We start from the raw sequence: 25,750 nt of genomic DNA on the forward strand, positions 1-25,750 counted from the left end.
GCTTGAGAATCTTGAAGTCTCTTGAGAAATTGGATGTCCTTTTGTTTTTCATATATACCTATCCTTCCCCTAGTACATACACCCTCTGGAAGCTTTTTCTTTTTATTCTTCTGGTTTCTGACGTTTTATCATTGATAGTGCTAAGTTCTAGATTTACCCTTTAAATCTGAAAACTCATGTCTTTTACTACTATTTTTGTTTTCTTATTTTTATTAAAATTAAATATGTTCCCTGCTCTTTTCTTTATTTCCGTCTCTCCAGCGGCAACTTCTTCTAGCTCTTCTCTATTTGATGCTTACTTTTATATTTCCATGTACTTCCAAGGCTGTTCCTTGATTTTAGTTTTAAGCGTAACTATTGCCATTTCAGTTTGGAAATAAGGATTAAGCACATATCTTTGGGCTGCCAGTTAACCATTGATCATTTTCTATTCATCTTCCACATATAGTAATGTCATGTTTTTAGAACAGTATTCAGTGTTTATGCCGTGATCATGTAAACACCACTCACAGATGAATAGTTAGTTGCCTTAATGTATTCAGAAGTATCAAGTAATATGTCAATTTCATCTTGAATAGAGTTCCTCCTGGAGCCCTCAGATAAGCCCCAGTCTAGATTGGTTGACCTTCCCACCTGATATGCACCTATTCCCCTGGTATCACTCATTATCATCTTCTTAGAGATTCTCTTTGCATCTCCCTCAAATTGGAGCTCTTTTTAAAGATATTCTATGTCTACCTCCTACTTGGTTTACTTTCTGATTTTGGTGGAGCATATTCTTCAGTATCATCTTCAAAAAGGTTGCATGGGAACTACATTTTTTGTGACCTTGCTGTTTTGAAAATATTTTACATTTTCCCTAAAAATTAATTTTTCCTTTGGCTGAGAATGTAATTCCATGCTGAAAATTATTCCCTTGATAATTTTGAAGGCATTATGTTTTTGTCTTTGAAGTTCCATTCTTACTCTTAAGAACTGAGCTGCCAATCCAATTTCTCATTTATTTTCTTTTTCTTTTGAGACAGGGTCTCACTGTGTTGCCTAGACTGGAGTACAGTGGTGCAATCACATTCTCTGTTTATTTTTTGTAGAGACAGGGTCTCCCCAGCTTGCCCAAGCTGGTGTTAACTCCTGGCCTCAAGGCTTCTCCTGCCTTGGCCTTCCAGAGTGCTGAGATTACAGGTGTGATCTATTGCGCCCAGGAATCTGATTTTTTTATAAGTTCTGTTTTTTTCTTTGTGTTATCATTACCATCTTTTTTTAGCTAGCCACCTGGTGTGCTAAAATTTTATGATGATGTGCCATATTTAGGGTCTGTTTTCATCCCGTGTTGGGACTTTACCAGTCTATGAACTCATGTTCTTGAGTTCTAGAAAATTGTTTTGAATTATTTTATTCGTATCTACAGCCATACCACCCTGGACACACCCAATCTCATCTGAATTATTTTATTGGTGATTTTTCTCTTCTCTATTTTCTCTCTTTCTGGAATGCTTATTATTCAGATATTCGATCTCCTAGACTGGTTTCCCAAGAGTGTTATCCTCTTTCTTGCATGTATATGTTTATGTTTATATTTTTATATTATTTGTTTTTCTGGGACATGTTCTTAACTTTCTTAACTTTTTATTGAGTTTATTATTTTGAATTTCTGCTATAATTTTTAATTTTCACAACCTCTTTTTCTTCTGTTCCACTACCCCTTTGATGGAATTCTGCTCATTTTATGGTTACATTATCTTCCCGTGTCTGTTTAAGATATTAATGATAGATTTTGTTAAGGTTTTTTTCTTTTGTCTGCCTAGTATCTTTTTACTCTGAGTTGCTTTTGTTTGGTTGCTGTCTTTCACGTTGAAGGCTCTTAGAGAGCTCTAGTGACTGATGTTTGCCTGTCCGTAATTAAGTGTGAGACACTAAAAAACTGAATGGAAGCTCTGAGCACATGGTGAGGTAAGTTGCTGAATCATCTGGATAGGCCAGAGATTATCTTTTTACCCTCTCGAAAGCATAAATCTCCATACTTGCTTCAGATGTGGGCAGATTGAACTGGTTACTTTTAAAAAGTACTGATTTCATTAGTACTTATTTTTAATACCTCCTATTATTACCGCCCCCCCTCCCCCTGCCGCTGCCGCCACCACCACACACACATTCAGTAACCAGCACTTTCACCCTAGTGTAGAGAATTATTTGTCATCTAACCAATTTCCTTATCCTTTTGTGGAGTTTTGCAGTAAAAAGGCAGATTTCTTCTTGGCTGTCCGATTGAGCTTCTTCATTCTGTTGAGCCTGCTTTCTAGCTTCCACAATTTTTTTGCTTTTTCTCTTACTTTATTCATGTTTCTTAAAACCGGATTCCTTTACCATCATTTTGGTGGGATTTAGGAAGTGACAAAAAGTAACTGATTTGCTTAATCTGTCTTAAAGACTTTTTTTTTTTAGAGACATGGTCTTGCTCTGTTGCCCAGGCTGTAGTGCAGTGGTGTGATCATAGTTCACTGCAGCCTCTAACTCCTGAGCTCAAATGTTTCTCCCACCCCAGCCCTCCGAGTAACTGAGAGTACAGGCACGTGCCATCACAACTGGCTAGGTCTGGGAAGTCTTAATAACTGCAGTACAGACTTTTAATCTTCCTGTTTTATCCATTCATCAACCCTGTGTTTGAAGGTACCTCGTATCTCCAGTACTTTTCCCAGGTTTCTGATGAACGAATTGGCTTTCTTCTTACTGAGTTCCTCCCCTTGCAGATCAAGTATAGCAGAGAAAGCTGAAACCTAATTGCTTTTCTCTATCCACTTAACATCTTCCAAAATTTTGTTGATTTCTTATTTATTTACTTACTTACTAATTTTTGTCTCTTTTTCTATTCTCTATTATTGAGGTTTTTGACTTTTTTATGTGCCTTGCTGAGTTAGATTGTGACAATGAGCAGAGGAAATGCATGTCTTACGTCTTAATATTCAACCGGAGACTGTAGCACCATCTTTTAAACTTGTTAAGTGGATACCATTTAAAATATGTGACATAATTTGACAGTTCATCACCAGCATACTACCCTTCCATTGCCTCTTTTGGATTGATTTAGGTATAATTTAGACTAGGAGAGCCAGAAAAAAGTCTTAAGAGTCAATATCCACAAAGTATGTAGTATACTGGGTAGAAATACTAATCACGTGTGTTAGTTGAGAAACATCCTTAGATATCCAGTGTTACAGTAACTCTAAGAGCAGTTTTTAAATTCAAGCTCATAAAATATTCCTGTTTAATTCTGTGGTATTAAATATGTGAAAATAACAATCAGAATAAAGACCTATCCCTAGATATCAAGTCATATAAAACACATGAAAAATATTTTCCCATGATAATTAACACGAGCTGATTATATGTCATGTTACTTTTTTTATACTTCAGTGAGTTCTCATGTTCTCCAAAATACTGCCCTTTCTTTTTTTTCCCCCAGAGACAAGGTCTCACTCTATCGCCCAAGCTGTGGTGCAGTTGCACAGTCCTAACTCACCGTATCCTTGAGCTCCTGGGCTCAAGTAATCCTCCTGCCTCAGCCTCCAGAGTAGCTAGGACTACAGTTGCACCCAGCTAATTTTTGATTTTTATAGAGATGGGATCTCACTATGTTGTCCAGGCTAGTCTTAAACTCCTGGCCTCAAGCCATCCTCCTGCCTCAGCCTCCCAAAACACTGGGATTACAGGTATGAGTCTCTGTTCCCTGCCAGTATTGCTTATTATTGAATATTCTTTTCTTCACTTTCTTCATGGCTAACACCTATGTGGGAACACATATACTTGATTTGCAGTTTTATTTTAATGTGATTGAGCCCTTGATACATCCCTACCAGATAAGTTAGAAAAATATGCTTTTTAATAGCTATTCATATTGTTTATGTGAGTAAATTTTATGTTTCAGTTTACTCTCTAACGCCTAATAATGCGGGAGCAAAGGTCCCACACAGCCTTTAGCACTGGAACTGACTTTGCTTCGTTTTAAGTAATGCATTTGTGAAAGGCATCAAACAGTAACATCTCTGCAGGAATCCTGTAGCTGGCTGTCTCCCTATCCCAGAGAGGACAGAAAGTGCTGAAGAGCTTACAGGCCAAGCTACTTTCTGCTGGCTTTGAGACTGCACAAAGAGGGTGGGGAAGGAGGCAGTAAAATTGTGTGTATGCTTGGGTATGTGATTTTTTGTTGTTGTTCAAACCTGTAGCATGTGATGAAGTTACCTACCACCTTTAAAGGCATATAGGAGACCAGAATTAAATTCCAGATATCCAGATTAACGCCAGAAAGAAATACGTTTACAGCCTATCTTTTATCTTTAGATAGGCTGGAATATAGCTGAAGTAACCCCTGTCTGTCTTCTCTTTGTTTTCTTATTGTATGTGCCTACTTATTAGTCAAACACATGTCTCCATTGATTACATAGGACAATAGCTTTGCTTAATTCCATAGTCATACATACTTCAGTTAATTCAGAAATTCTCTGCAGTTGTTACTGATGAAATGTTCTTTGTTAAAATGGTCCCTAAATTAAATGGTCCCCAAAATTAAAATGGTCCCCAAATTAGACACATAAAACTTTAAAAATCAGTTCACTTTAAGGAAGAAAATTAATTTCCATGATTTTTTTTTCTTTCCCTCATCACTTATATGTGACATACATAGGACAGCAAATTATGCTTTCTGCAGCATCTTAAAAGTTCTAAAAGCACAGGAATGACTTTTTAAAATTTGACACTAAAACCTTGAACCCTGAAACCTAGAACTGAGTCTTCTCTTGTCATCAGCTCTGCTTTCTGCTTCACCTGAGGTGTTCAGGCATCTCAGCCATCAGAGCTGCTTTGAATCTCACTCCTAAAGCCAAACTAATTCTCAGCTCTACTCTACTTTCTTTCTCATTTGTAATTCTAACCATTTTCTCTGACCAAGTCTGTGTGTTCCCCTTCCATTTATGCCAAGTTACATGTTATGGGGAAGGAAAAAGGTAAAGAAACCCTTGCAGTGAGGATGGAGTATTTCTATTAAGTGTCTTTCCTGTATGATGGCCCATGAAGTCTTAGAGTCACTGTAGAAATGTGTACTGATTTTATGGATATGAAGCATATCGTTTTCACTTATGAAAAAATGAAAAGTAAAAAGGTAAAAATGTGGCTTGCAAAGCCCGAGGTCCTTCGGTGGAAGTAAAACTTTAAAGAATGAAAATATTCTACAATGTATAGATTTTTTTTTCCCAAGAACCTTTCTTAGAAATAAGCTGTAGCACAGAGAGTAATACTGAGTCAATTATGTGAATTTGAGTGAGAAGAAAGCTATTCTACAAAGAGTGATAAAGCTTCTCAGTAGTCCTATTATATTTGGTTAAAGGCCTGGATCATTAGTCACATTTCCACAGTGCTTGTATTTTACAATGTGGAGGTTTAAGGTACAAAACCCTATTATGTATGTTTTCATGGCTACGTTAAAATTTTAATTTTCTTTCGTTGCCAGGCATACAAATTTTATGCAAAGCTAGAAACTGTGACTAGTTTAAGTTAAAATAAATTCTAAAGTTTTCTGGTTTAATATTCAGTTCTGTATGTAGATTTGTATATTAAAGGTCTACAAATGTTGCATTTATTTGCTGTGGGAAATAGACAACTACAACAAACTAGTACAACTTAGTCACCATTTCCAAATTCCTTCAAAGGCTCTAAGTTACTATATTCTTTTATTTACAAAAGTGTTGTGCTTTAGATTAATAAGGAAAAACAAAACATTTAATCCTGAAGTAAACTGTGTAAGATTTCAGTTCTAGTGAGAAAAAGAATGAAACTCAGAGTTATTGAATCTGAGCCAAGGTACTTGTTTTATGTTGAAAACTTGTATATGGCGTGTTATATCAAAGCCTGTTTGTTGTATGAACATGGAGATTTTTTCATGACATTAATGCTGTCGTATTACTCAGATTTCAAGACAAAAAACTAGAATTAAATAGGGATTTGGGGTAATAGGACGTTATTTCTGTTTATTAATTTATAATTGAGTCTGACTTTGCTCTTTTAGCTGGAAAGTGATTTTTTTTTTCTGAAACTAAAATTTTGTTCTGAAAATAAAAATTTTTCTGAAACTAAAAGATAGTTTTCTTTTGTATTTTAAATAAACATTGTATATTATGCTTTTAGAAATTTTTGGCTATTATTTCTCTTTACAGTCTGGTTAGGTTGAGGCTGGCTCTAAGCTTTTTTTGTGGAATGGCGTTTTAAACATGCACGATACTTTTTTGCATATATCTAAGGGAATTTTAGGTTCTTTTTCTCTATAATTAAAGTAATGGAACTTGCATATCTAAGAAAGTATGAAAAATGTTTTAGTTTAAAACTATTTTTGTTAAAAAAATTTTTTTAACATTGGAAGATATAATCATATTTTTAAGACTTTTACTTAATAGGTCATTAGGATTAATGTACTTAGTTTTCAGTGTATATGTGTAATAAGTTCTTGGTATAGTTTGTAGGTTTCTTTGCAATGTAGAATGTGAAGTATAATGTATTTTTAGTATTTTAGTTGCCTTATGGAAAAACAAACGTGGAAGATTTAATTATTTGAATAGAAAAAAAATTAGGGATTTTATTTAGTACCAATGGTCAGAAAAACAATAGAATCTTTTTTCACAGAACAGAAAAACTCAGTTTGCATAAAAATCACTTAATTGAGTGGAAATATGTTCTGTTTTAAAGAGATAATCATAAATTTGTGAAAGTTTTTTGAGAAATCTCTGTGTTTATTCTTTAGGATACTATTTATCATATTTGTGTATTAGCAACAAAATATTTCTTCTTGGAATATGGGTCTATTTCTTTTCTTCTCAAAAGAGCATTGATAAAATATCTTTGAACAATCTCGGGATGTTAGCGTATAGACACTGTTTTCTTAATTTGAGAATTGGGCCTTTAAAGCAGTTTATAAACTAAGTTGAAACATAATGGTACTTTTCTTTTTTTTTTTGAGATAGTCTCGCTCCGTCGCCCAGGCTGGAGTGAAGTCGTGATCTTGGCTTATTGCAGCCTCAGCCTCCTGGATTCAAGTGAGTCTTGTGCCTCAGCCTCCTGGGTAGCTGGGACTATAGGCCACCACACCTGGCTAATTTTTTGTATTTTTAGTAGAGATGGTGTTTCACCACGTTGCCCAGGCTGGTCATGAATTCCTGAGCTCAGGCAATTTGCTCACCTCGACCTCCCAAGGTGCTAGGATTACAGGTGTGAGCCACTGGACCCGGCCCATAATAGTACTTTTATAAGTATATGTTATTTAAGTTGTTATTCTAAATCTGAGAGAAATTTGCCATTTTAGACCTAAAAATTGAACCTGTTTATCATTTGGAAGCTTATCTTCAGCTTGAAGGTAAACCTCCTGAGGAAATTGTACTACCTGTCCTTGACTTTTCTTTCCTATTACAATTTAGTGTTTTTATTTCTTGATTTGTTGAAATGTTTTGGTGGCGCTTTCTGCTAAAGCATGCATGTGGGTAGGTAGCTATTTTTAGACTTTGCAGTTTTGAAAGTTAATTTTATACTCATTCTGTTGTTGGCATTTGGTTGGTTATAGAATTCTAGGTTATCCGTATTTTTCTTCATAATTTTGAAGGCATTGCTCCATTGTCCTCAACCTTGAAAAATGCTATTAAGAATTACTTATGGTGGGCCGGGCGCGGTGGCTCAAGCCTGTAATCCCCGCACTTTGGGAGGCCCAGATGGGTGGATCACGAGGTCAGGAGATCGAGACCATCCTGGCTAACACGGTGAAACCCCGTCTCTATTTTAAAAATACGAAAAACTAGCCGGGCGAGGTGGCGGGCGCCTGTAGTACCAGCTACTCGGGAGGCTGAGGCAGGAGAATGGCATAAACCTGGGAAGCGGAGCTTGCAGTGAGCTGAGATCCGGCCACTGCACTCCAGCCTGGGTGACAGAGCGAGACTCCGTCTCAAAAAAAAAAAAAAAAAGATTTACTTATGGTGATATTTAGTCTTTTGCATATACCTGATTTTGCTTTATTGTTCTTCTGAGGAAACTTTTACAGTTGTCTCTTGGTTGGTCTTGTTTCTGAAGGTTCATGATGATGTACCTCATGAGGATCTTTTTTACTTCTTTGTGGTGAGCTTTTGGTAGGCTCTTTAATTTGGAAACATCAAGTTTAGAAAATTTCTTTGATTATGTCTTTGAGAATTTCTTCTCTCTGTCCCTCCACTCCCATTTTCTTTCTCTGTCTCACATTTGTTAGTCAGATGTATGTTCTGGATTAACCTCTCATCAGCTTTTGTCTTTTTTTTTTTCTTTCTTTCTTTTTTTTTTTTTTTGATGGAATCTTGCTCTGTTACCAGGCTGGCGTGCAGTGGTGCGATCTTGGCTCACTGCAACGTCCATGTCCTGGATTCAAGCAATTCTCCTTCCTCAGCCTCCCGAGTTAGCTGGAATTACAGGCGCCCACCACCATGCCCGGCTAATTTTTGTATGTTCAGTAGAGACAGGATTTTGCCCTGTTGGCCAGGCTGGTCTTGAACTCCTAACCCCAGGTGATCTGCCCACCTTAGCCTCCCAAAGTGCTGGGATTACAGGTGTGAGCCACCATGCCTGGCCTTGTCTTACTTTTCATTTTGTCTTTTTGTTCTGCTTGATGGAACTTTTAATTTTTTTTTCTTATTTTTCCTGTCCTGTTTCTTGTTGATGCCTAACCATTCCTTTTTCATAGCATCCTGCTCTTATTTCAAAGATGCATTTATCTTTGTCTAGCTTTACGAAATATACATATCCTATGTTTATAAATACCTAAATAAAAATGTGTGTATCTGTTTCTGTATATATAGTTATATATCTAAACTTCATTCTGCTGCCTTTATCATCTCTTTTTTTCTTGAAGTTACTTTTTTTCTGTTGCTGATTTTAGCTCTTTCTTTTTTTAAATAAGATGTGATGCTCTAATACAGATATTGCCTAACTATGACTTGCAGTATCTGGGTTGCAGCCTGTTTTTGTACAGCTCTTGAGCTAAGAATGGCTTTTTGACATTGTTAAAGTATTAGGGGAACAAAGTAGGCAGAAGAATATGCTACAGAGACTGCATATGGACCACAAAGCCTAAAGTATTTACTATCTGGTCTTTTATAGAATATGTTTTCCGATTCCTTTTTTAATGTCTGAGGATTCCTTTCATTTTTAAGAGATGGCCATTAAAAGCTGATTGGAAGCTCTGTATATAGTTAGGGCTTGGTTAGTTTCACTAAGGAATACCTTGGTAATACTAAAGCCAGCTTTATTTTAGGTAGCCCAAAGTGTCATTGTTTATTGGTCTTTTCCTTGAGGCTTTTCAGTTTCTCTAGAGGAGAATCTCTTAATCTGCCTGGAGTGTACAAACCTGCTACACATGTTTCCAAGGTGAGTACTACCTTTGAGTGTAGACTTTCACCTGATCATCCTGTTTTTGATGCAGTTGACTAAATCTGTACTCTCCTGTGCCTCAGGTTCAGTTTCTTCAGAGGCAAAAATCTTAGTCTTCTGCTGGAGTCAGAGTGGTCTGGCTGCATAGAAAGAAAATCAGTGGAGAGTTGTGAGCGCAGTTGCCACTTACATAGAAGTCAGTGCATACCACATCACTGCCTGTATACTTCTTAATCTTGTACCTCTTAAATTAAATTATCGAATTTTAAAGATTTAAACACAATCAGGAATGGTATCATTATCTGTTTGTATTGTATTGATCCATATGTTTTTGTATACATTCCCATAGTTTTGGTATTACATTTTAAATATTTAATTCAGTTATCTAGAAAACATTTAAGTTGTTGCTGAGAACTAGGATGATTTAATCTTTGATTTTCAAAATAACCCTGTGAGGTTGTGGATTGTGGTGGCGGCATTTTACAAATGAAGAAACTGAGACACGGAGAAATTAATTTTCATGTAGAAGATCACGTAGTTTAGTAAGAGTAGAATGAGGATTAAGCCAAACACTCTAGGTCTAGAGAATGCTTTCTTTACAACTTGGTCACACTATAGTTTAAAATAGTATATTGATTACATGGCAAGTGAATTATATTAGTAAGTGATACAATAAGTTCCAAAGAGGAAAAGAATGGCCTCAGCTGAGAAGGTAATGGTAAGTATCATGAAAGATGTGGAGCTTTTGTTGAGTCTTGGATTAGGTAGGAGGAGGGAAGAGGGCAGTTCAGATGATAGATAATGATCGAAGACAGTGTAGTGATGACACTCAGGAGATGGTAAGTACACTATTCTGATTAAGGTGAAGATTTGGGGACTATGGAATGAAAACTTGAACATGTGGGTGTGGCCAGATCATAGTATTACATATGGGTTATTGGGAGATGGTGTTCTAATATGGAACTCAATAAATAATTTGGTTTTTAAGATTTATCCAGTATGCAATATGAAGTGAGGATGCAGTGATTATACCATTTTAGGCATTTGTGGTGTGGGACTGTAAAGCATTAGTGGTAAGTGCAAGATCATGCTTCATGTCTGGATCAGGCTGCATATAATTTTGTTTTTCCTTTAGTGTTGACATATTTTGTAATTTCAGTATTCTAGGATAACAAAGTGCAGTGGTAGGTGTAATTTTTGGGAAATTTTATTCTGATGATTTGGTACCACTTTTGGCCAAAGATACTATTTTGTTTTTCAGTGTAAGCAAAGAAGTTGGAAATTGTCTCCTTATAGATTCTAGTAAACATTTTCAGTAAAAATAAAGCAGTGTTTTTCAAACCTGGGTTTAAAGCATTTAGGCTATTAGAGATCATCGCTGTATCTTAAAAGCAATTCAGTTGTGGTTTTGCAGCTTGACTATATTCATATCTTTCTTTGTCCTCTTCTAATATGTAAGCTCTTTGTTATAATGCCAAGAAAGAGATGGATGGACCTGTATTGTTTGATACAGGTTGAACATTACAGTCCAAAATCCAAAATGCTCCAAAATCTGAAACTTTTCCAGTACTGGCATGACACCAGAAGTAGAAAACTTTACACCTGGCCTCAAGTGAGAGATTGCAGTTAAAATGCAGTCAAAATTTTCTTCATGCATAAAATTATTAAATATATTGTATAAAATTACCTTCAGACTGTGTGTATAAGATATATATGAAAGGATTCTTTTGATGATGAGAATGTTTTAATTCTTTACTTCTGTCAGGGCGTTCTATTTTGAAAAGATTTTATGTGTTACTGCTATAAGTACCACATTGACTTAGGTGCTATGTACAGTTTTTTAGAGGCAATATAATCAATTGTTAAGTGCACAGATTCTAGATCCAGACTGTCTAGTTTTAAATCTCAACTTTCTCTAATCTAGCTGTGATTTTGAGGTTTTTACTTTTACCTCTCTGCCACAGTTGTTTTTTGTTGTTGTTGTCTGTTTGATTGTTTTCTGAGACAGAGTTTTACTCTTGTTGCCCAGGCTGGAGTGCAATGGTGCTATCTAGACTCACTGCAACTTCCATCTCCTGGATTCAAGCAATTCTCCTGCCTCAGCCTCCCGAGTAGCTGGGACTGCAGGCATGTGCCACCATGCCTGGCTAATTTTTGCATTTTAGGTAGAGATGGGGTTTCGCCATGTTTGCCAGGCTGGTCTCAAACTCCTGACTTCAGGCGATCTGCTCACCTAGACCTCCCAAAGTGTTGGGAGTTTATAGGCGTGAGCCAGTGCGCCTGGCCCACAGTTTGTTTTGTTTTGTTTTTTTAAGTTTTTTTAAATGTCTGTAAAGTAGCAATAATAATGTGGTTAATGTGAGAATTAAAAGTTAATTGGTATTGCCCGGCACATGGCAAGTACTAAATGATAGCTGTTATTTTCCATGCTTGACATAAAGTTTACGTAAAGGTTGCTTTTCTAGGTTTGTTTGCCAATCACCTTATTTTGTTTGTTTTGCGATTTCAAGGAGAACAATTTGGTGTATAATGGAGATCTGAGTTCTAGCTTTGGGCCACGCACTGATTTAACCTTGATTAAATCAATTTGTGTGTGTGTCGGGATGGTTCAGATAAGATAATCTCTTCAGCCTATTTTAATAGATGAGCATGTTGAAACTTTGGCTGTGTTTGAATACTCAGTTGGAACTTGTTTTCTCTAAAGATTTTCGCTTAATACTAATGTGAAGTGGTGATCCCAGACATTTAGTTTTCATACTACAGATCAACAATAGCTACTAGTAAAATTCTCAAGTTTTAACTTGTTGAATTATTATGGATGATTCCTGTGTTATGTGTTTAATTATAAATGTAAACTGGTTTAACAGACATGCCTAATAAAGACAGTTCTCTAGAATAACCTCTACCCTGGCTTTTCATGTCACTGAGAACGTATTGCATAAAAATCTTGAAATAATCTTCTAGTAAAATTTGAGTGAGATAAACTAGAAATACATTCCCTAGCTATAACTTAGTATGTGGGTGCTCTTTTCCTTAATTTAAAAATGTTATAAACTCCACTTAGAAATAAATGTTGTAGCCAGATTTTATTGGAATCAAGTCCTATCAAGATCGTTGTGTATAGTTCCCACAAAGTTATTGTGGTTTTTCCTGAACTTTTCCTTCTGCAGCAAAGTTCTATTTTCATTAACTACACACTATTTTAAAGTAGAAGATGGTGGTGAAAGATCTGTTTGTGTCACCTTTGGATTTTTTTTCTTTGTCAAAGCAATGGCAGTATTGATTGTAACAGAAAATTATCTGGAATTTGGACTTGAAACAGGTAATAGTTTCATACAACTTTAAAAATCAATTTTGCTTTATCTAATGCTAATATTTTTGACCTCAGTATTTAAGTTTTATATCTGATAAATATTTAAAATTAAATTTAAAGTGTATACTCTGTAATGTTCTAAATAATTAACCTTTATTATTCTTAATTAAGATCTTCTTTTTTTGCTTTTGTTTTAGCTAAGTTTTTAATTAATATGTTTTCCAAAAATACTGTCTCATTTTTTTCCTTACAGTTAAATAAGTTTCTGTAATGCTAAAGTTTACTCACATAGTTAAAGAATTAATGCAAATTTTATGCACACTCATGGAATGTACAAATATCAAAGGGATGTTTTCAAAGCCTGTTCCTGCTAATAACCAAATTTTATTGCGTTATGGCATACTAATTAACACATGAAAGAGCTAAGCTAGTCACTTCAACATTTAAGATGCTCTGTTTTCTAGCATTTTATTTCCACAGAAAGATTCTATATTTCACATCTGTGATAAGAGTAATCTGTTTTTGTTTTTTTTTTTCTACAGGGTTTACAAATTTTTCAGACAGTGCGATGCAGTTTCTTGAAAAGCAAGGTTTAGAATCTCAGTAAGTCTTTGAAAAATTAAGCATTATTTAAATTTAACGTTTTATATTTTTAATAAAGCAGTATTTACTATAGCTGTTTTAAATTAGTAAAGAGTTTTAAGTTGGACTGTCACTTCTAGAAACATCCTTACTCATAATTTTTATGACTATATAAAGTTAGTATCTTTCATAGAATTCTTATATAAATTTGCATTTCTTAAATTCGTCTCCCTCAAAAGATTAAATTTCTATCCAAGTTATATATCAATTCCTTGTTGAATGTGTAAGTTAGGTTGTTGTGACTGCGACTAAAGAGATGCCTCATTTAGTTTACAGTTCACCAGAATCCATTATAGGTACTTGAATAATAGCAATCTTTTTGTAGAAATTTGCTTTGTTTTACTGTTATTGTTGTTTGTAACAGAATTGATTAGAAGAAAGGAAATTCTTCGAAAGCTAATTATAAAAATTTATCAGCTTCTTTAAAAATTTTATTTTTAGGAGTCCTGTTTCAAAACTTACTTTCAAATTTTTCCTGGCTATTTTCTGTTCACTCATTGGGGCTTTTTTGACATTTCCTGGATTACGGCTGGCTCAAATGCATCTGGATGCCCTGAATTTGGCAACAGAAAAAATTACACAGTAAGCGGAAAATGTACATAAGCACATGCAGATAAATATATGTTTTCCATCTTAATGAAGGTATAATATTGTAATGTAATCATAAATTATTGTATTGAAAATTAATAAATAACTATTTGATGTCACATTACTTCCTCTTTCAACTATAAGCAAGTTTCTTTTATTTGCTTCTAAATTTTAAGTCTTGTATTTAAAAAGATACACCATCAATTACTAAATTTGTCTTGCCTGTTAAAATGAAAATCTCAAAATTTATGTTCTTTCTAATTCAGGGGCTTACATTGCAATCTCTACAACTAAACTGAGGCTCCATAGAAATTTCCCTTAAAAAATAACATCATTTTACTTTAAAATATTGTTTTAAGTTTTTATATGAATCTATTTAAATTAACTTTTTAATGTAAAATTTTATTTAAAAACATTTTAAAACTTAAAGTTGTATGTAAGAGATGTTTGTTTTCCTTAAGTTATTGACCTGCTTATTGACTCTTATTAAAATAATACATTAGTTTGGAATTGTTAATACTCTACAATGTTATATGTTGTACATTACTTCTAACTACCAAATTCTATTTTAGTTCTGAAATTCTACGTTTGGACAAGTCATATTTCATCTTCATATGTAGTTCAAAGCCCATTTACTGTATTCTTTGTGGTTGTCACAGATTTTTTTTGTTGTTGATGTAGACATCTTGGCAGAAAGATAGGCTTATATCTATTTCAACTCATATTCAGATCAAAGTTCCTGTCTCATCGTTTTGTTTTGCAGTAGAAGCCCAACTTGAGAATATTTCATTTTGATATGTGTATTTATAATCATTAAGTTTCTCTGGGTGATCTTATTTCCTAACATTTCTATTCTTTAAAACCTATTTTTAATGAGGCTGAGTCTTTAGTCTTTGCACATTCTTGTCTCTGTTACCTATGTCATTTCCCTTTAATTTAATTTTGACTGTCTTTTTTTTTTAACCTCACTTCCATTTTTCTACATATGCTTTATATGTGTGTTTACCTATTGTCACCTTCCACTACACACTCCTTCATCCTTCTTTTTTTTTTTTTTTTTCCTTCTTTTACTCAGCGTGCTTTTGGCTACATCCTGCCTTTCTCCCACCACCCGTATCCCTAATGGCTTCTTTTAAGACAAAACCTGGTTCTCCCCCTCCTCTCTACACACACACTTCAGTCCACTAACCCCAGTGTTATGATTTAAATAAGCTGAAAAGGGTGGGTGGAGGGGAGCCCTTCACAAGCTACTGAAACCGCTGTGGGCTGCTCCTTGATACTAGAGTGTTCCCTAGCAACACTGCATACCTAATACTGCTTCTTTCTTCCCCACATCCGATGGTTTACCCAGGCTGTGGGATGAAAGAATCACTTTATAAAAACATTTAAAGCATTTAGTGGTGGTTGGGGGTAGAGCACACATTTTAGTGCCCTTTTTAGTAAAATGTGGCTTCATTTTAAGATTTTTTCCCTTTGGGGATTTGGGGTTTTATTTTCAGTTATTGCAGCCCCTCATTGTGTTGTAGCACTCTGCCTTGATATAAGGGTGTGGGCAAGCTAGTTCTGTTGTGAGAATAACATGACTGGCACAAAGAGCAGCATTCTCTTCACCCCCATGGCCAGGCACTAGGACCTGTTTTCATATCAGAGGTTAGAGCGAGAGTTCTGCCTTTCCCTGTCAGGTGTTCATGGCTTCCTGACCCAGCCCTGTTCACTCACACAGATCCCTGTCATTTGCCTGTGTAGTAATACTTTAAAATGTGGTGTTTGTGTGTATTTTGAATCCTCCAGTTTAGCTCTTAAGTGTGGTTGATAATGAAAGCAGTTTATGGTAATAAAATGTGTGAAGAATTTGCCTTTTTTCTGAAATAACAAAAATGTTCATCAGCCATCTGTCTCTGTAGGGTACAAACTTGGACAATTAACAATGAAGTTATAGTGCAGACCTGAAACCTTTGCTGTATTAGGTATATTGCCTTGTCAGGAGTAATGCAAATTTTTTTGATATATATATATATATATATATCAAATATATATATATCAAATTTTTTTGATATATATATATGGGATAGGGAAATTATTTCAAGTGTGTTCATACTCATTCAAAAAGAAATTAAAATGTGGAATCACTTATGATTTTAACAATGGAAATTAAAAATTATACATGATCATTACACATTGAAAGGTTCCTCAGTTGCAGGTTGTTGGAGTAGGTTCCATCTGCCATATGTCTTCTAGTCATATGGACCTGGCTAATCACTATCATTTACTTGTAGATAATGAGGAGACACTTTGTTTCATTTGCACTAGAAAGTATCAGATGACTCTTCTGTACTGAAAATCCATTAGATTCATTGACTATCTAAAGTTAGAATCATTAAATACCTGCTTATTAAATCAGGAATAAAGTATGGGATTACTAAAGAATACTAGAATAGAAGTGAACAAATCTGAATTTTAGTCCTATATTTACCTCTGGCCTGTTATTGCCAAGAGCAAGTCATTTAACTTTCCTGCATCTAAATGTTCTCATTTGAAAAATTAAGATAATGACATAATTTCTCACAGGCTCAAATCAGTGTTAAATCATAATGATAAATATAAAATGATGGTGACAGTAGTACCGTAAGTAGTAGAATATTGCAAATAAGTTCCTACCTCCATTTTAGTAAGACCCAAGCTTCTGTAGTTTATTAGCACATGTTGTTTCTGAATTTTTATATTTATTTCTTACATATTTTCAGAACATTACTTCATATCAACTTCCTGGCACCTTTATTTATGGTTCTGCTCTGGGTAAAACCAATCACCAAAGACTACATTATGAACCCACCACTGGGTAAAGAAAGTATCCCTTTGTAAGTATGGGCATTTGAAAGCTGATTTTTATCACCAAAACTGCTTTACTAAATGTTATTTACTGTATTTGTTTTTCAGTGATAAAATCAGGACACTGTATTTTTCAGACATTAATAGGAATGCTAAAAGATGTGTTAGAAAATTGAAGCTACAGAGCATCATTTAACATTTTTGTGATCTTTATTAGTTAATGATTATTACTTTGCACTAATATTATCTTATACACTGTTTTTTTCTCTTCTTTACGTCCAGTCATCATCATTTTTCTGTTGTCATTGTGCCTATTGTTTAGATACTTTCTGGAGTTCTTTTGTTTTAATTGTGAAAATTATGGAGAAAAAAAGTAGTGTAAATGGAAACTCATATATATCTCAACCCCTATATTTGACAGTTGTTAACATTTTCCATATTTGCTTCATCCATTTTTTATTTTGTTTTTTGATGAAGCATTTTTGAATTAAATTAGAGACATAGCAGTTTTATCCCTTCACTTTAGCTTGCACCTCTAAAAAAAAAAGGATATTTTCCTATATAACAATAATATCATCGTACCTAACAAAATTATCTAATACTAATACCTTAACATTATTATCTAATACTAGTTTATAGTTCTATAGTTAGGCAACTATATTTTAGCAGAAGATGGTGAGGAAACAAACAGTTTATTAATAGGCGTTAATAACTAGACTTGATATGTTAGCCTTGTAGAACTGTTAGAGTAATAGAAAGTTTCAGACAGAACTGGTCCAAACTCCAGCTCTCCTCCTCACTAAAATCTTTGCTTGAGGCAGATTACTTAACCACTGAGCCTCTGTTTCCCCATGTGGAAGACGAAGATAATAGTATCTACCTCACAAGGTTATCATTGGAGTAAATGAAAGAACACATGTAATGCAACCAGCTGGAATTAAGTGCTTAATAAATGTTCTTTTCACTGCTTTGCCTCATCAGAATTAAAATAGAAATACTTGACTAGTCGTTGACTCTGCAGTGTACCTTTTATATTGTGTACTTCTTTTAGATCCTGGTACCAGTTTTTCTTGGAGTATATATAAAATCAGTGATGACCATGATAATTTTTCTTTTTAGATTTAATCCTGTTGAACCCGGGAAATAGCCACTGAAAAAGTAATGCTTCCCCCCTGCCGATATACACTAATTACCTTAATGGTAATTTTAACTTGACAGATTCCTTAAGTATTGAAGAGTAATTCTAAGGATCCTAGGGTTCTAGAAAAATCTCAGAGAAACTGCTAATTCATATCTTTGATACTGAAAGCATTCCCAATCCTTCCTTGAAATTTGGTTGTGGAAACTGGATTTCATACTCCTGTCATTATGTTCTCTGATTTTATATTTGCCTTAGTTAAATTGAGAAAATAAGGAAACTAGCATTTATGATACACTTATACCAGTTATTATGTGAGATATTGATACTTTACATATTGTATCTTTATGGTAATTGTGCATATGTTGTTGTTCTCATCCTGTTTTATAAATGAAATAACAGGCTCAGAGGTTAAATAATTTGACTAAGGTTATTCAGCCAAATCGTGTGTACATAAAACACTTGGTAGTTATACCAACATTCACTTCCCACTTCCAGTCTGATTAAATTACATGTGGATTCATTAGTAGTGAATACTTTATTTAATGGAAATGGGAATAAGGAACTTTTCCCTTGTGTGTATATTAAATTATAGGAAAAATGTGGTTTGTACATAAAGACCTGAGGTTCTCTTTCTATGGTTTTACCTCTGCTCTCTTTTATTATTCTTTAATTTGAATTCATGGTTATTAGAGGCAGTTTTTAATTTTTGTTAAAAATCTAAAGTGCATATGGTAGATTGTGAAAAATGGCTTCCCATCAAAGAGGGTAGGATGAAGGAAAAATGAAGTGACAGGTTCTTCTTCTGTCACAGACAAATTGATTTGTGGAAAGGTGTTTGTAATCAGAAGCAAAAAATATGGTATAATGTAGTTTCAACCCAGAAATGTATTTGAGTCCATCATGTGTTCTGATAAAGCATTGAAAAAAAATAAAATATTGGTAAACAGAGTCCATGTGTGCTTATAACCTCATAAAAAGAACACAGCATACACAGGAAAGCTCAGAATGGCATCAGGAATTTAGGGTGATTTCTTCTGCCTGTGCTTTACCTGTGTACTTTAAGCCCCTCCTCATGCTCCTTCTTGAGATACTCTATCAGATCAATTTTTCAGGTATTTATGATGATACTGAATAATCTAATTAGAAAGTAGTATTTAATGACTATCATCCTAAATCCTGAACCCATAAACTGAGCAAATAATTTTCTAGTTCACTACCTTCTATTCCTTTCATTCACATTACCTGTTATCCTCAAAGGCTGTGAAATAGCTGTCTTCAGGCTGCTCCCAGTTAGTTGTCCTTGTTGCACAACTGGAGGGAGCACAGTATTGTTTATAGGTCCCCAGGAAAGGGTCAAGGCTGTGGGTAGGCTTGTGTCTTATGTACTGTTACCCTCACATGATGGCTCCCTAATCTCATTGTTCATTGTAGTGGAAACATGTTGATAAAATGTTACGCCTTTATCTTTCTTAGCGAACAGTGCATTTCCATTGGAATTTTATGTCCATGTCCCCTCGTGACTTAATAAAAAGAGAGAGTATATAAAGTAAAGCCTTTGTCCCATTCCCATTTCTTAGCTCCATTTCATTAACAGTTCGAGCAAAATATTACACTTCAAATTTTCCTATATTATAGTTTTAGTTATGAGGTTTTTTTTTTTTTTTTTGTTGTAAATCTTTTCTCATTTGTTCTTCTTTATATGCATCCATTCTACCCTCATGTTCTTACGAATTTCAGGGAGACCCTTCTCAGTTCCAGGTTTTACCTGGCAAATCAGTCTGTGCATTACAACGGTCATATTAAGTGCCTGGTAGGTACTAGATATAAGACTAGATGCCAAGGGTGGTCTAGTTACTACATTCAAATTACTTGCAATGTATTTCTTCATCAGAGCAGAAACCCATGGTCTTTTAAAAACATTAAACACCAAAAGGACATCAGAAGTTATCTCTTTTTTCTAAAAATCTTTAAGCAGCCCTCATCAGTGATCTGGTTTCTGAAACGATGTCTTTTTTTTTTTTTTTTTTTTTTTTTTTTTTTTTTTGAGTCGGAGTCTCGCTCTGTCGCCCAGGCTGGAGTGCAGTGGCCGGATCTCAGCTCACTGCAAGCTCCGCCTCCCGGGTTTACGCCATTCTCCTGCCTCAGCCTCCCGAGTAGCTGGGACTACAGGTGCCCGCCACCTCGCCCGGCTAGTTATTTGTATTTTTTTTTTTTAGTAGAGACGGGGTTTCATCATGTTAGCCAGGTGGTCTCGATCTGCTGACCTCATGATCCGCCCGTCTCGGCCTCCCAAAGTGCGAAATGATGTCTTTACGTTATGTGTTTTCACCTAGAATCCTAACCTTAAGTTTGAGGAATTGCTTAGAACCAAGCCAGCTTCAATGCATAACAAGTTAAATGAATTGTTGTAGAGGAATTTCAGGCATCTGATATCTTTCATAATGTATCAGAAGTTTTGATTTTCCAGTGGTCCCAAGTGAAGGCTCAGCAGAGTGGAAGATACCATGCAAATAGGTGTATGATCAGGCAAAGCTGTACCCAATGATGTTTGGTGATTGACTTGATTAGTCCCACAGGCAATCCCTGCAGTTTTCTTGCTTTCCCCAACTTCTCTTTTCATGTCACAGCCAGTTTTTATCCATGGAGGAGGGTATATAGAGAAAAGGGTATCATGTATTGCTCTACTTTTTTCTTCTAGATACCTGTTAACTTCTTATGCTTTCATAATACATTTATCTAGTTCTGTTATTCAAGTGAAAGTATTATACAGATAAGTCTATGGCAGAGTCAGATTCTTTTGTGTGTCTAACTGTTACTAAGTATAGACTTCTTATATTTTATATGGTAAGCATTAACATACAACAAGCATGCTAGCATATTGTTGTCTTTGAGAGCACTATATCAACTTTTTGATCTGTAGAATGACAGAAGCCACATTTGATACTCTGCGACTCTGGTTAATAATCCTGCTGTGTGCTTTGCGGTTGGCCATGATGCGTAGTCACCTGCAAGCTTATTTAAATTTAGCCCAAAAATGTGTGGATCAGATGAAGAAAGAAGCAGGGCGAATAAGTACGGTTGAGCTACAGAAAATGGTAAGTTTTATACCCTAGTCAAAATGAAAAATAGCAAAAACCACACTTTAAGAAAAAAGAAAAATATTGGTTTCCTTTAGTAGATAGTATTTCAACCCGTCTTATTCTTATTGTAAATAAACAAAACAATCTTAAGCTAACAGATATCAAAGAGACCTTTTTCTGATTTTGGTGCCACGTGAAGGAAGGGGTCTTAATTCTTCTTCCTGCCTTAAGTGCTTGGTGTCATACAGTGGGTGGTACAAAGCTGTTTTATGCCTAATATTGCTAAATGGGACCCTTCTAATTGATTTGAAAGACGTTATAACATATTGTCCAGACTTTAAGACTTAAAGAGTAGGAAATACTACTTTTAGTGGCTACATTTATTCATTTTAAATGTACTTGAATATGAAATGTAAGTATTTAATTTATTTGAGGCTTCCACAGAAGAAAAGGACAAGGAATCCATCTGCCACTATAATGGACCAATAACTTGATTGTATCTTTCTTTAAGAGAGGTAGTTTTAGCTACCTCCTTTTATTATTATGATTGTTATTTTATTTTTTTGTAGAGACAGCATCTCTCTATATAGCCCAGGCTTGTCTTGAACTCCTGAGCTCAAGCAATCCTCCTGCATCACCTCCCAAAGGATTGGGATTACAGGCTGAGCCACCATGCCCAACCAGCTCCAGTTTTTTATTCACCTCCATAGTTAGAGGCATTTATTAAGATTTAGACAACTTTTTTTCTGTTTTACCTTTTATATATTTTTATATTTTCCATAGTTTGACTTCAAATATGTTCATGTAGAATGGGGACTTAATTTTTTATTTATGAGGGATTTATGCTCATATGTGACTCTGCCTACTATTGTTATTTAGTTGCATATTTTAGGTAGATGCCCTTACATTTTGTTTTATCTTTGAAATATGAGTAAATGTATACCATTTGAATCTTAGTCATTATTTTCTCCAATATATATACATCATTTAAGAATTATTTTTAAGGAATCTATTTTAATGTTCTCACATTCCAAAAACTTGTCTTCAAATTGAGCCTTTCCAGAGTCATTTTGGGGACATTTAGCATTGACATTTAGCTTCCTTCTTGTGAAAGGTTTATCTCTTAAACATTTTGGTATGACAATTATATGAAAGTTTAATTCACTCTTAACATGTCAGTTGTATTAGACACTTAAGAATGTTGTTGGTTGCAGGTGGCTCGAGTCTTTTATTATCTTTGTGTCATTGCACTGCAGTATGTGGCGCCTCTGGTAATGCTGCTTCACACAACTCTGCTTTTGAAAACACTAGGTAGGCATGCCCTGGCAACTAGGAAGCATCTTTTACTTTCTACCTATAATTAATAAGGCTTTTTGTCACCAACAAAGAAATGCAACTCTTAAAATTGTTTCTCTTTTTAAAAGCTGTAAAAAAGAACCATGGGAAAGTTTTAGCTGTGGAAGGTGATTTATCATTTTCATTTTGAAAACTCAGACCCATGGTTTTATAACTTTATGCTTTGTCTTCAAGAATTGTTTACTAAAGGTTAAGTCTCAGATTTACCCAGTAACTTTAGTAAGCACTGTTGATCTTAGTTACTTTTGTGTTTAAGAAAATGATTTAAGGTTTTGTTATTGCCTAATATTTATATTATTACAAGGCAATTATAAACTTAAATAAATTACAGAATGCTATGGTAAGTTCTAGTTTAGATAACTTACATTGAAAGGGTGAAGATTTCTCAGTACAAAATTCTACAAATCTCTTCATTAAGCTATCAAGTCCCCATGTGGTGTTATTCAAGAAGTATCTATTACTGCATTAATCATTTCCCCTTTTTTGGATCAGGCAATCAGCCACTGTTAGGGTTTAAGAAACCCAAAGGAACTAAAAGTATTATTTGGCTTCATGGACTTAGTGGGTGTTATAGACCTGATGATAGGTGTAGGTGCCCTGTAAGAATCTATGGAATGTAAAGGGATAAGTAGTTCAGTTGTAAATTAAGTGACTCATATCCTGTCCACTATAGGAAAGTATATGATGAAAAAAATTTCTGGAAGCTATTAATAGGTTTTCATATTGAAATCATAGATAATTTCTGAGAAGGGAATTTATTTTGATATTCTAGAAGTAGAAAATATTTCTCAGAAGTTTTTGAATCTGTCCTTGTCACTCCAGTAGAGTTAGCTGATTCATTTCTTATACAATGAGGAAATTGTTTTTGTTATTTTGCCCATTTTTAGTGCACATAATTAAAAGTATATCAGACTTTTCGCTTTTATGTGTACCTTTACTGATGAGGCCAGATAGTCTCTAGTCACGTTAATTTTTTAGGGATCTAGAAGGATTATTATTTTACTTTATTTTCAACATAAAATGATGCACTATGCCTCTAAACTTATTGTTAATTTCAAATATAGTAAAGATCTTTTTTTAGTGAAAAGCTTTGTAATTAGTTACTCTTCAAATTGTATTTGTGTCTTCGATTTTCTAGGCAATCATTCCTGGGGAATTTATCCAGAATCTATCTCTACCTTACCAGCGGATAATAGTCTACTTTCCAATTCTGTTTACTCTGAATTACCATCAGCTGAAGGGAAGATGAAGGTAACTGTTACGCAAATAACAGTGGCACTGAGCAGCTTAAAAAATATTTTTACTCCTCTTCTTTTTCGAGGACTTCTGTCTTTTCTGACCTGGTGGATTGCTGCTTGCCTCTTTTCTACAAGCCTTTTTGGGCTTTTCTATCACCAGTATCTGACTGTGGCATGAATCTCAGTTAACAAAAAAGCATATCCAAATCACACTTTAAATTCAAATATTTGTGCCCTTAAAGGGCTGATGAAAACCAGAAGAAAGCAAATACAATGGAAAAAAAAAAAACATATCAGAATGTCTTGTATTAAATGTTTCCTCTGTATTCTCAGGGTGAATTAATGTTGTAATATTTAAAATTACAAAATAGATTGTTATCTGTTACACTGTGGCATTGGAATTTTAACTCTTTGTATTTACTGGTAGGAGAGGGCTATCTACAAGGGTAATATTTCTGATTACCCTGGTTTACAGAAACCTCCAGCAGTCTTTGAAACATCTCACATGACTCTAGTTACTGATTGCTTTTAATGGTATTATGGTACTGTTGATAGTCATAGTGGCTGCCTATAGAACAATCTTCAAACTGAGCCATGCTTTAGGAGAGGGAAAGGGGCTAAAGTCTCTTCTGTTGGTAATATATTAGTTACTCTTGAAACAATAAAATCCAACAGAAAGGAAGAGATAGCTACTGTATATTACAGTAAAGAAAGCTGCATAGTTATTTTAAATTCAATGGAGATGAATATGGTTAAAATATATAACTACTGCTGCTTGAGAATAGCAAGAGTATTGTTTTAAAACATATTCTACCCAACTTGAGAGTTCTTTTAAAATGACTGGCCATATGAACATTTGTAATCTTGCCATTAGGTTTGGACCTGCCATATTTTATTTTATTCTACGATCCTAAATAGTTCCTTTTAATAGGCTAAAAATATTTATCAATACTGATCAGACTTTAAAGAAATTACTTTGTAAACCTGCTGACTACCTGTATGTATTGTATATATATTATATATTAAATATATAATATATTGAGATTATAAAAGATGAAAATATTGAATCCTTATAATATTTTAAGTTGCAGAATGTATGTTAAAAAGTGACTTGAATGAGATGTATTTGTATCTAGAAATTTTATTTCTTTTTGGAATGAGATTAAAATACATTTTGAAAGTTCAGCAGAGTAAGCAATTTATTTGTATTGCCTATGTGTGAGTGTATTTAAAGTTTTATGGACGCTTAATAATTTCTCCCAAATTAAAATTCTTTTTCTGTCATTTCTGAAAATCAGAATCTTTCCCTCCCAAATCAGGTCTACAGGTATCATGTATGCCTTGGTTAAATAGGACTCATTTTAAATTTGTAGTTTCTAGAATAAGAAATATTTTTGTTTTACTGGCCAAAGTTGAGATAATTTGAATGAAACATTCAAGGGAAATGAAAAAAAATAAAACTCTTTTTGATTCTTTTTACATCTAAAGTTTAAAATGAAGGGTCAAGATTGTAAAATGTATAAGAGATAAACAAAGGTAGTTTTTTTCTCTTTTTAAATAAATGAATAAATACTTTTCCATATAACTCTTAGGAGGCTGTCTTTATTTTCAGTGCCGTTACCACTGTTGAAAGCAAGTTTGAAACCCTTCTTTTGGAATAACTTTCAGGGCTTAAGGTTCACATTCATTTGAAAATTTTAATATAGCAAATTCCTGTCTTTGGGTGTAGATTTAAATATTTTGGAAATAGCCATGTTTTAAAAGAAAAGGAATGCTTATACACTGCTGGGGATGTAAATTACTTCCACTCCTATGGAAAACAGTATGGAGATTTCTCAAAGGACTAAAAATAGAACTACCACTTGACTGAGCAGTTTCAGTATTAGATATCAATCCAAATGACAGGGAATCATTTTATCAAAAAGAGACCTGCACTTATCTGTTATTGAAGCAGTATTCACAGTAGCAAAGTCATGGGGTCAACCTAAGTGGCCATCAATGGTTGATTGGATAAAGAATATGTGGTATGTATGCACCATAGAATACCATGCAGCCGTAAAAATAGAATGAAACCATGTTCTTTGCAGCAACATGGATGAAGCTGGAGGCCATTGTCCTAAGTGAACTAACTCAGAAACAG

General features: G+C 34.4%; 1 protein-coding gene across 5 annotated transcripts in view; it reads left to right on the forward strand.

Moving 5' to 3' along the window:
* TMEM161B (transmembrane protein 161B) overlaps positions 1–24,795 on the forward strand; it is a 73,482-nt gene extending 48,687 nt beyond the window's left edge. For 4 of the 5 annotated variants that reach the window (XM_050795375.1, XM_050795377.1, XM_050795378.1 and 1 more), the window contains 7 exons: positions 12,594–12,745; positions 13,279–13,339; positions 13,820–13,960; positions 16,711–16,824; positions 20,857–21,031; positions 22,231–22,327; positions 23,511–24,795. In XM_050795375.1, the coding sequence (XP_050651332.1) occupies positions 12,594–12,745; positions 13,279–13,339; positions 13,820–13,960; positions 16,711–16,824; positions 20,857–21,031; positions 22,231–22,327; positions 23,511–23,788 (1,018 nt within the window). In that variant the 3' untranslated portion in view covers positions 23,789–24,795. The remainder of the gene's footprint in view (positions 1–12,593; positions 12,746–13,278; positions 13,340–13,819; positions 13,961–16,710; positions 16,825–20,856; positions 21,032–22,230; positions 22,328–23,510) is intronic. The other variant, XM_050795376.1, reaches the window with a different exon arrangement.
* The last annotated feature ends 955 nt before the right edge of the window (positions 24,796–25,750 follow it).

The sequence above is a fragment of the Macaca thibetana genome, chromosome 6 (genome assembly GCF_024542745.1).
Source record: "Macaca thibetana thibetana isolate TM-01 chromosome 6, ASM2454274v1, whole genome shotgun sequence".
Taxonomy (NCBI): domain Eukaryota; kingdom Metazoa; phylum Chordata; class Mammalia; order Primates; family Cercopithecidae; genus Macaca; species Macaca thibetana.